The 12,373-nt window shown below is 45.6% G+C and overlaps 1 protein-coding gene across 9 annotated transcripts in view; it reads right to left on the reverse strand.

Annotated features, from left to right (window-relative positions):
* Nucleotides 1–9,452: 9,452 nt before the first annotated feature.
* CAPN3 (calpain 3) overlaps nt 9,453–12,373 on the reverse strand; it is a 263,927-nt gene continuing 261,006 nt past the window's right edge. For all 9 annotated transcript variants that reach the window (XM_077464668.1, XM_077464666.1, XM_077464663.1 and 6 more), the window contains one exon: nt 9,453–12,120. In XM_077464668.1, coding sequence (XP_077320794.1) covers nt 12,094–12,120 — 27 coding nt within the window. In that variant the 3' untranslated portion in view covers nt 9,453–12,093. The remainder of the gene's footprint in view (nt 12,121–12,373) is intronic.

Raw genomic sequence — 12,373 nt, forward strand, 5'->3', positions numbered from 1 at the left:
ATTTGACACATACTGTAGGATTGTTGGGGCTGGGGTTTTAGGTGTATGTGGCACGTGACCTGTGCTCAATTCACCTCCCTGCTAGGATATCCCTCTGCACCCCTATGACCCCACAGGGCACTCCTCCACAACGCCCCCTCCCTACCAACACCACAAGATACATCTCTGCACCCAACTGAAACCACATGATACCCCTCCACATGTACTGGCCTACTGACACCGCAGGAAACACCCCCTGCTCAGTGACTCCACATGACTCCCCTCTACACCCCCCTCCAACATTACACCACAGGATAACCCCCCCCCCATCTGTGAATACCTATCTGTACCTGACAACACAGTACACCCCGTGACACCACGGGTAACGGCTCTGCACCCCCTCCCCTGACATAAGTAGACCCCCGCAACTTATAACACCACAGGGTATGCGTCCCAACGTGATACCCCTTCTCCCTCAGATGTAATCTCCCGATCTTTGATGTGCCTCTTGTGCATGCACGCTCTGATAATCACAGATAGCTGGGAGAGTGTTCACACACAGGATAAGGTAGTATTGTGTGACTGGATAGTGATAGAGGATTTTCCTGGCCTGCACAGAGAAGGGATGTGCTGTATGATCGTGTCCTCTGCTGGTGGGTGGTCTGAGAGAATCGGAACAGGAGTTATCTGCTTGACAGCGGGAGTTGTTCGCACTAGATGCCGGCGGTGGATGGGCTGGCAGGGGCCCGTGGCATGGATTCTGGTCGCTGTGGCCACCTAGCGCCTGGAATTTGAGCCCTAGTTTACCCTGCGTGCCATTTTTTTCATTTTGCACATTTAAAAAAAAAAAAAAAAATTTTATATGGCGGATTAGGTTTGCACATATGTATTCAATCTGGCCCTCTCACTAATCTGGTAACAGTGACTGTTCTCCAGAATCCCCAATTACACATATTAAACGTGAGCACATCAAACTACCATGTGGAGAAACCTAATTTTTTTTCTCATTTATTGAAGCACATATGTCTTTCATTTTTGGGTTGTACTACCACCTACAGGAGGAGTCGCAGTCTTCTCCTGGTGCACCCTCTGTTTCAAATACACTTCTATAGAGACTGGAAACTCCCAACAACGTATTTGCTCCCCCTGAAGCACTTATTGGCCTTGTACCCTTTTTAAGAGGACTTTAAGAAGTAGTCTTTCCCCACCCTGGATCTTGCAGTGTGCCACCTTGCTAAAGTGACCACCATACAGATCTATAAGACTTCCTCCCTACCTAGTTGGACCAGTTGTCCTATTCACCACAATGGAAGTTCAGTCCGTTGTCTGGATGTGGTTCAGGCAGGAAGAGTTTCTCTTAGCCACTGCTTTTTCAGGAAGACTGATTCCTTTTTTGTAATTCTGGACTAACTTTGGAAGGGTTCACTGGCTTTTTGTTCTACCATTTCTTGGTGGCTCAGACAGACCATCATTAAGCTCTGGTTGGTGGGTTGTTCTTAGGCTTTTCAACATCAGGCAACAGGCAAAGCGTTCAACTTGTCTTCTGTTCACACATTCTTTAAGTTCTACTAGGTGAATGTTGATGCCTCATCTCATGCTAGTTTGGGGCTTAAGGTCTTTCACATTACATTTTGAGCTACAGGTGGTCCCCAGTTTTATGTTTTCATTTGCCTGTTTTATTGTCTTTAACTGTGTTGCCCACCCCGCAGTTGGACTACTTTTGGTTGTCTGGAAGGTGAGAGATTTTTGCAGTCACTGTTAAATCCATTGAAGGACTCTGGTCCCATCCCTCTGTGTTTATGATCATGTTCTCAATACTGTTTTGCTGTAAAATTGAGGCATGCTGGCAGTAGGAGGAATTACCCTTGGCTGGCCCATTTTTTTGTTTTGGTAATGTCCAGTCCTCCTGTAGGCAGCTGTGAAACCCAAAGGTGAAAGACTTTCCTGTGTCCCTTAATGGGCCCCAAGAATTTTACAGCAAGTACAGAAATCCCATTTTTCTGCCACAGTACTAATTTGTCAGTTTGGCTATAACTCCAAAGGCATAGGTTTAGGCAATGACTGACCAATATACTGTACATAAAAGTAAAATCTGACAGGCTGGTTGTGGCCAAGTTGATTGAATGCTCAACTTGGTACATTAAGTCTGCTCATACACAGTTCAAGTCTCAGCTGGTTCCAGCTAAACAGGCCCAGATTCGAATGATCTATGGCCAGCATTCGTTTATTTTTCTTTCAACCTAGTCGGCTGAACGAAAAAAAATACAAATTGCTGCATTAATATCTCTTGTGTTAGTACAGCAATCTCCCCTGCTGAAATATTGTGTTCTGACGAGGGCCAGCAATTGCTGATCGGATGTTGGTTTTTCAGCATGCTCGTTTGACAGAAGCTGGTTATGAGATTGGTTTCTGTTGGACAGGAGCTTTACATATGGGCAGCCCAATTGAGTGTTTCCAGACGACTTTCGACCCATGTTTATCCTTTGCAAATTTGAATAGTGATTTGAAAAAGACAGCAACTTGCACCAACCAATTAGCTCTTAATTTTCATTAACCACTTTAGTAGCATGCTATAGCCAAAAGACTGCTTCAGTGTGGAACTATAGTTCTGGGAGGGCATCCATAGATGTCCTTCAATGAACCGCGCTCCCTGCAGCTGTTCTTTGTGACCACTGTGTCCTCCTTCGTAGACAGCTGCTCACAGATTGGGGTAAAGGGCCAATCACAGCAGCCATTCACCATGTAATCAGCTGTGTCCGATCACAGCTAATCACATGTAAACAGACTTGCCAGTTATCGGCAGTCTTTATCTCACACGTGACTGTGTGAGAAAAGGAGTGCCGATAACCAGCAAGGCTGTCAGTGAAGTTCAGGGCACTGATCATCAGTGTTCTGATTATCAGTACACATCAGTGAAGAAAAATTCCATATCCTAAACAGAAAAAAAGTTTTTATTTTTCCAAATTTTTGGTTTGTTTAGCAGTACAGTAAAAAAAAAAAAAAACAGTGGTGATTAAATACCACCAAAAGGAGGGGGGCGTGACCGGATGTGATCAAGGCAGTCAGCTTTTCTCCACAGCTCCGCACATCCTGCATGAATCCGCGATCTTGGAGCGCAGACAGCCAGGAATAAAAGTTGTCCGGGGGAAGGTGAGCAGACTCGGGACATGCGTTCATCGGCCTCTAAACAACAGCACAAGGCCCAGAAAGAGCAACGCCGCACTTGCTCCACGAAGGGCACGGACGGAAGTCCCGCCCCCGCCATCTTGTCTTCACAGAGGGCTGAGCAGCGTGCAGTGCGGCCATGGGACGAGATGGAGCAGCATGAAAATGCAGCGGAGCTGGGTGCAGATGGTGAAGGGGCTGAGGACCATCCTGTGGCGGTGGACACAGAGGCGATCACGCGGCCTATATTGGAAGCCATAAATGCCAGCAAGTCTGAGCTGATGGGGCGCATTGATCACTTGTCATCGGAATGGCACGACCTAGATAAGATCCGGGGCAGACTCACCACGGTGGAAGACCGGGTGTCTGAAGTTGAGGACACCACACATACACAGGAAGCACATATAGCTGAACTCCGCGATATGGTACGGTCCCTCCAGAGCAGAGCAGATGACGCCGAAGACCCTCAAAGGAGAAACAATATCAGGGTGGTGGGCCTGCCAGAAGCATCAGACCGGGACAAGCCGGTGGAGTTTGCAGAGGCTCTGTTCAAAAAATTATTCTCTTTGGAAGAATTACCCCCCACCTATGTGGTGGAAAGGGCACACCGGGTCCCAACGGGCAGGAGACCGCCGGGTGTATTCCCGCGACCTTTTCTTGTAAGATTCCTGAACTACAGGGATAGGGACATGATCCTGGCCAAATCTAGAAGAACACAAGAGCTGCTTTATGAAAACTCCAAGTTGATGCTCTTCCCTGATTTTTCAGCTGCCACGCCTCCCGTTTTTTTCCTGGGGAATTGCTAGAAATATTCACTGCAAGGGAGGAGGATGCTCATGGCGAATATTGTGGTATTATGAGGTCTCCTGAGGAGGGGGTGGGTTTTACCCGGAGCAACCATGGAGCCCACTGCCTTTTTCCTTCAGTTTTTTACCCATTTCTATTTTTATTTTTTTTTTTCCCTTTTTCTCACTCATTCTCATGGAAATCTGTTGGCACGAGTCTGTGCCCTGGAGTTTGCTGCACTCCAACTGTCTACTTACTTCCTGGAGCTTAGGATTGAGGAAGACCTGACGGAGGAGACTTTGCCAGACTTTCGATTGCAGCGGTTGGACCTCAACGCAAGTTTTTGCCGTTTTAGTTACGGGAGGAAGCTTAATATCAGGACACTTTGGTTTGGTTGTAAAAAGGGTACTGGTATAAGAGCAGGGGGGGGGGAATTTCGGTTTGTCACGTCTCAAAGACTCGGGAATGTGGTATGGTTCCTTATGTTAAGGTATTCTGGCATTGTACCGGTAGTCCGGACTGCGAGAGAAAGGTATACACTGAACGATATATGTGTTAAGCTGTTGTGGGATGATGGTGGATAGATTAGAGATTGTGTCTTGGAACGTCCGAGGCCTGAACCACAAATTTAAAAGGGCCTCTGTTTTCCAATATTTGAAACAATCCAAACCACATATAATTTTTTTCCAGGAAACCCATCTAGACGGAGCCAAAGTGTTGACTATGAGGAAGCTGTGGATTCAGAAAGCTCTACATTCCACATACTCTACATTTGCGAGGGGAGTGTCAATGCTTATTAGCAAGGCCATTGCATGCACGGTACATCAGGTTATTACTGATCAGGGGGGACAGTATGTGGCGGTGGTGATGGAAGTGTGTTACCAGAAGCTACTGTTGGTCAGTGTTTATGTACCCCCCCATTTCAGGTTCAACTATTATATGTTTGCCCGCCTGGCGGAATTTTTGCATTTACCCCTGGTGGTGGGGGATTTCAACACTACACTGGATGCGGTGTTGGATTCCTCCAACCCAGGTAGGGGAGGTTCAACGGAACTGGTAAATTGGGCTTCAGTGGTGTGGCTGACGGAATTGTGGAGGTGGAAGCATCCGACGGCCAGATGTTATTCTCACCTATCGTCCGCACATGGGTCGGCAGCGAGAATTGATCTGGCCTTTGGAAATGGTAGATTGATGCACAGTGTGGAAAGGGTGGAGTATTTGCCGGGGGGCCTTTCGGACCATAATCCTCTCTCCCTCACCCTGTCCTTTCCGACCGGGTCCGGGAAGAGGGGATGGAGGTTGTCTGCAAGTTGGCTACAGAAGGAACAGGTGCTTTCCCAGCTCGAACCTGCCTTTAACAACTACTGGTCAGAGAATGTGGACTCCACGGACCCACCCATGGTCTGGGATGCCTTTAAGGCAGTTGCAAGGGGTGAATGTATATCGGCCATAAAAACGACTCGGGTTAATGACAACGAGGAATTCAATCTGCTGAAGCAGCAGGAAAGGGAGAGCGCAGATGCACACGCGGGTTCCCCAACTGGGGCCACACTTGAGCATCTACTGGCGGCAAGGAGGCGTCTGTCTCTCCATATTAAGGAGTTGACTAGCTCTGAATGGACTAATAATGCTCATAGGGTGTTTGCTGAAGGGGATAAAAATGGCAAGCTTCTGGCTATGTTGGTGGCTGACCAGCCGCCCCTGGTACACATTCCCACAATTAGAACTAGTTCCGGAGACTTGGTTACTGACCCAACATTAATAATTCAAGAGTTTGTGGCCTTTTTTTCAAGACTGTACATGCCCATTCCTAGGTATGACCCTGGAGCTCTGGATTCCCTATTAGGGGAACTACCCATCCCAAGATTGGCGGAGGAGGACTGCTTGACCCTTGATTCCCCAATTACGCTTACGGAGATTCAGAAAGCTATCTTCTCGTTCCCACCCAACAAGGCCCCAGGCCCAGGCGGTTTTCCCATAGAATTTTACAAAACCAATGTAGAGTTGCTGGCCCCGCGAATTAATTGGCTGCTGCAACACTGTCTTGACGTATCCTCCCTGCCGCCTTCAATGATGGAGGCTTATATGATTCTACTGTTGAAGCCGGGGAAGGATCCTACGGAGTGTGCATCTTATCGTCCCATAGCTCTAAATACGGATCTTAAGGTCCTCACGAAAATTCTAGCGACCAGACTTGCCAAAGTTATTCAGACGATAGTCAATAGTGACCAGACGGGGTTCATGCCTGGCAAATCGACGAACACGAACATACGGAGACGTTTTACACATCTACAACTACCGCCAACGGACTCTGACAGTAGAATAGTAGTGTCCATAGACATAGAAAAAGCATTTGATTCTATTGATTGGGAGTATATGCTTAAAGTGTTAAAGGTCATGGGCTTTGGGCCACAGTTTTGTAAATGGGTATCCATGTTGTACACAAATCCTAAGGTGGCCATTAGAATGGGATCATGGACCTTTGAGTTTTTTGCGGTGGGCAGGGGCACCAGGCAGGGTTGCCCGTTGTCTCCTTTTCTTTTTGCTCTGGCCATCGCACTCAGGTCAGCGGAGAAGGTACAAGCTATTAGGGTGGGGTCTATTAGAGAAACATTGGCCCTTTATGCAGATGATATGCTATTGTTCCTTAATGACCCGGAGGAATCCCTGAAAGCAGTGTTGGCTGTCTTCGATACATTTGCCATTTATTCGGGTCTTCGAGTGAACTGGACTAAGTCGTCCATCCTACCAGTGGACGAAAAGGCCAGGGAAAGGATGGATCCAGACTTGCCACTTCAATGGGTGGAATCTATTAAATACTTAGGCGTGACGGTTACTCCACGGGTGCGAGACTATCTCTCCCTTAACTTCCCTTAGTGGGACTCCTTAAGCAAAAAACGCAGGCCTGGACCAAACTGCCCCTGTCCCTTATGGGCAGGATCAGCTTACTCAAAATGAAACTGCTTCCGGTAATCCTGTATTTTCTCCGGCATGCGCCGGTCTGGATACCAATGTCCTTTTTCAAACAATTGGAGGGGGTTATTAATGCATTTCTCTGGACGCCAAAACCACCTAGGATAGGGTTGATGGTCCTACAGGAGCCAACGGACGGGGGTGGCCTAGCAGTACCAGGTTGGTTTAAATACTACCTTGCGGGCCAGATGGTGTTTGCGCGCCGGTGGCTAATATCTGACGAAGGTGATGCGGCTACTGTACTGGAAGACGCTCATTTAGGATCCTACAAAAGCCTGCGTCTGGCACTTTTTCGGGGAACCAATTCGGATTTGCCCATCACGTTAACCATGACTTCCACGATTAGGGCATGGGAGAAGGCGCAAAACTTGGCAGCCCCTAGCTATGGATGAATAGGAAGCTTCCGCATTTCTATGGTTTACCCGATCCCATGCTATGGGCGATTAAGGGAATAAAGACACTCGGGGACATCACAAACTTAGGGGACTTGCAAATGTTTTCGCAGCTGCAAACTAGACACGATTTGCCTAACTCGTATTTTTTCATTTTTTTTTCAAATTCTGCAAGCATATCAAGCTCAATTTGAGGAGTTGAGGGTGGAATCTCTACCCTCGACGCTCGAATCGATGCTGTCCCGGGAGGACCTGTCTAAAACGCTCTCAGTAACGTACAAGGAACTTTTTAAACGTTCGCCTAAGGCGGTAACTAAGTGCAGGACCAAATGGGAAGTAGAAGTCCCTGATATTCAGGCAGAGGACTGGGATGATCTCTGGACACAGCCCTTTCAGCATCTTGTATCAGCTAGGGATCGCCTAATACGATTTAAGTTCTTACATAGAAGCTACTACACGCCAGCCAGAATAGCCAGGATATATGGACTGGCAACGGCAGAGTGTTGGAGATGTACTTTCTCTCCAGCCGATGCTGACCATGTATTCTGGAGCTGTGCGCACATTAGGGGGTTTTGGCAGGAGGTTATCACGTGTATCTCGGAAGTAGTGGCGGTACCGATCCCCCTGGCGGTGAGGGTTTGCTTGTTAGGGCTGGTAGAGGAGGTGGTTCCATCCAGGGCGTTACGAACGCTGATCACCATCCTGCTATTCTATGGTTAAAAGGCCATACTACTTAAGTGGAAGAACAAACAGGCCCCAGACATAGTTTTTTGGAAACATCTAATCAATTCTATGTTGCCGTATTATAAAACAACATACAGGGTGCGAGGAAATGGGAAGAAATTTGATAGGGTCTGGAGAGCTTGGTATGAAATGAATGATACTGTGGGCTGAGTGGGTGAGCCCTGAGTCCCTGGGGACATAATGTGACAGGGATGGATATGGTAACAAGGTCCTGTAGAAGACAGCTTGAAGGTAGCGGGGAGGTGATAAAATGGGGAGTGTATGCAATTTAACAAACTGAATATAAAGTAATATTAGCATTGTAGTGGAGGTTGCTGGTATGTATGCACACGGATATAGTTTTCAAAGATGATGCAGGAACCTGGATCTGAGGTAACAGTCCGAGAATCAGGGGGGCTGAGTCGTGACAAACAGGGGGGTGGGGAGGGGGGGGGGGGTAGATAGTAGAAAATGTTAGTACTAGGATGTTTGGCCCTGCGAGGCCAATGGTTGGGCTACTGTTATGTTAACAGGACCCAACTTGTGTTGTATATGTTCTTATAAAATTGAAAACTTTAATAAACAGAAGTTTAAAAAAAAAATACCACCAAAAGAAGGCTCTCTCTGTCTCCAAAAAAATGCTAAAAGTTGTATATGGGTACAGTGTTGCATGGCCACGCAATTGTCATTCAAACTGTGGCAACGATGAAAGCTGAAAATCGGCCTGGCCAGGAAGGGGGTGAAAGTGCACGGTATTGAATTGGTTAAAATGACTGAGGTAAACCAAAATCTCATTGCTGTGGATTACTAGTATACATTGCTTTACTTAAAGCAGAGTTCCACCCAAAAGTGGAACTTCTGCTTTAAGCTTTTCTTTCCCCCTGAGATGCCACATTTGGCATGTTATTTTTTTGGGGAGATGGGTACTTAGGTTAGCGTGGGACTTCCTGTCCCATTTTTTCCTTCCTGCTCTTGGCCGCCTAGGTGACTCCTCCTTTTACCCTCGGCGGCCCCTCCCTCTCTGTAATCTTCTGGTACATGTGACAGGTCCCAGAAGCTTGCCTGGCCACTAGCAGAATGCAGTGCACATCCGGCCGTGAAGCCGAGAGCTGTCAGGGCCGGATGCCCACAGTGGCTATGACTGTGCTGGAGGAGAAGAGGGGGCGACGAACGAGGCTCAAGGCGGCTGTATCGCTGGACCATAGGACAAGTGAGTGACAAGTCTGTTTATTAGGTCAGTAGCTACACGTTTTGTAGCTGCTGACTTTTAATGCATGAAAAAAATGGGTGGAACTCCACTTTGGGGTGAGAGATTGTATAGTAGGATAATAGTGTGTAGAATTTAAATATCCATTGATACAATTATGACAAATATTGGAATCAATAAATGTACTCAAACGTTTTCCAGATAAATAACTGCAAAACATGATACAGTTGTACAAGGATGACTTACTTTGTTTTATTAGTACTGGACTCTATAGTATCACTTTTACATATAAAATGGAGCATTCAGTTATGAAATGTCACACCTCAATTGCTAAATCCCAAACAACACACTAAAAGTAAATGAGATATCACATTCATAAAACACATGTAACATACAGAGTGGGGATAAAATATTGCCATTGCCATTGGCGATGTGTATCTTGCATTCATTTTCACTGCTACCTTTTATTAGGTTGAGAGAGGTGTGCCCTGCTTGTATTAAAGTGGAACTCAAGGCAAACCTGAAAACACAATTTAGTCCAGTTTTAAATCAATTTAAACATCATTACATTTATTATCAAAGCACATTTTAACTCCTGGAAAATAACAAGTGATAAATCTGAAGTATGTCTTTTGGCTAAACTCCAGGCAGATCTAAAAGGCACAAATTAATGCAATTTTATATTCATTAATACACCATTAAATTATTATTTATTTTGCCTGCAAGCAGTGTAAGTACCTGAATTTGACATAGAAGCTATTTGCAGTCCCTGAACAACAGCATTCAGACTGGCAGAGGAAGCAGCAGGACTGGACAAATGTCAATTATTCTGCAGTGTAAAGTCTGGTACACACTAGTCGTCTTTTTTTTCTGCTCAACCCAGCGGGCTGAAACCCCCCCCCAACAAAAACAGAAGAGCTCAGGTGGAGCTGCTGTACCAACAATAAATGTTAATACAGCCATCTCCGCTGCTGTGCTAGTGTGTTCTGACGGGGGCTGCCCCCGCCCACCAGAACACACTGGTCAGCGCTGATCAGCAGGCCACGTTCGGTTGGCTTCTGTTGGACTGGCCCCCAGTACACACGGTCTGAATATCGATGCTGCCTGATATGTGGGCTGTGTGTATGGCCCTTAAGTGGCAATACTGATAGGAGGAGAGAGCAGACTGACAGAGAGATGAGCTCATTAGTGAGCTACTTCTCTTTTAAATCTCAACTCACGGGCTGGGAAAGAGAAGGCTTGTCAGTGTTATTATTATCCCCTAAGCTACCATTCCCTGTACATTTTGCACAAAGCACAGGAACTGTGCATCATAGCAGGGTATAGGTAAGAAGATGCAGAAACACCTCTCCAGGCTTTCCTTGTTATAGATCGCATTTGAGGCTGCAAGAGTGCGAGTCATCAATTATGGGTGTTATGAGCGGTAGAACTTGACCTTGTTCTATGTTCATTAACACTGACTCTTGTGCCAAGAACTTATAAAGGCTTACTCATCAGTGAGACTAGCTGACTCTGACCATCAAGATATTTCTTTGTGCACCTACTGACAGCAACCTTCCTCTGACGGTGATGATAGAGGAACTAAAATTTGTTGGGAGGCTCTAAAAACTGGGTATTGCTTGATCTAGTTAGCTGCATTTGAACTTTTAGACTGGTCATAAAAAAAAAAGTAAAGCTGAACTCAAGGCACCAAAACCTCTCTGCAGAGAACAGAGCTGGTGGTGGTGCCCAATAGGTCCACCCAAAACAGGCTGGCCGCAGGAAACTACAGGGGGGCAGATACAAGACCAGTCATTCTTCACAAGGAGAGAGCGCAGGAGATGGAAATACACGATGGACACCAATATTCAACTAAAAATACACATGCTGCTGGTATTTACACTTTATTTATTTTTTGCTTGTACTTCACCTTTAAATATATCTTTATATTAACTTACAGAATTGCACTCTGTACCAGAAATCAAACTGAGTAGGATTTTGCTATTCTGTAGATGAGCTATACTGGTCCCCAATGCACATACACACTGTGGTCCAATTAAGCTCCACTACACTGTACAGTGTGTGTTTCAGAAGCTAGGGATGAGAAGGGGAGGTGTTTATGCCAGATATACAAGGGACACAAGATACAGAGGACCCCTTTTCTTTGCAGATGATCGAATATAGTCCAGATAGAGCAAGCTAGATAAGGAGTGGTGGCATGGGAAGTTACAGAGTTGTAATATTGAACAGTAGTTTCTGTCCTTTAGCTATATCGTATGGCAGGTGAAGGGTTCACAGCTGTGTGGCTGGAATTCCACTTTAAAAGATATGCAGAGTTCCCTGAAACCATTGTGTACTGAGTTTACACTTTAACTGGGTAAGTATTTATAGAAGACCTCTCTTGACCCTCAAGTCTTTAATGACCTTCCTATGATGAAATGGCCAAAGAACCCTATTCCTGGTGTCTGACAAGTGGTAACTACTATATATAGGTTTATGAGTTATTTATTTCTTAGGTTCTAGAGTATGTTCAAATGATTTCGCTAGATTGCATCAGCCCTCTTGCAATTTTTGTTGTGTACATGATATCATTTGTCTAATTTTAAAGTGATTTTCAATTTTAAGAATACAATTTACTTAAAGAATAGATTGATGTTGGTGCTATTAATGGAGAAGGAAACCATGACAGAAGTTAATAAAGGCTGCAGAGTTGCTTGTACAAGTCAGTCATGTCGGTCCTGATTTTTAAACTCTTCTGTGGATTTTAGTAAACGTATATTTAAGATATATGAGGTAAAGGTTTGCTCTGTCCAACAGAGATCCTGAGTCGTTCCTTGTGTGAGAGCGATCGAGGGACAGGAGCTGAGGTCACCGTAGTTCATGATAACTTTAGGCATACATGGTAAGCTGCAGCCACTGAAATAAATAAAGACATAAATAAATGTTAATCACTTACAGATTAGTAAAATTCTCATTTTTTTAAGTAAGATGCACCCTCATTTCATGTCCCAGGTCTACTGGCACCAGGACTGAAAGGAAAGAAACATTTAAATTGTTAGTTTTCACTAGGAGAAGATTAAAGAGGAAGTAAACCCTGATGAGTTTACTTCCTCTTTCATTCCCTGCAAAGGCAAAGCATAATGGACTACTATGCATCGCATAGTAGCCC

Source organism: Lithobates pipiens, unplaced genomic scaffold (genome assembly GCF_037356315.1).
Source record: "Lithobates pipiens isolate NorthernLeopardFrog02 unplaced genomic scaffold, aLitPip1_a1.2 Scaffold_30, whole genome shotgun sequence".
NCBI lineage: Eukaryota > Metazoa > Chordata > Amphibia > Anura > Ranidae > Lithobates > Lithobates pipiens.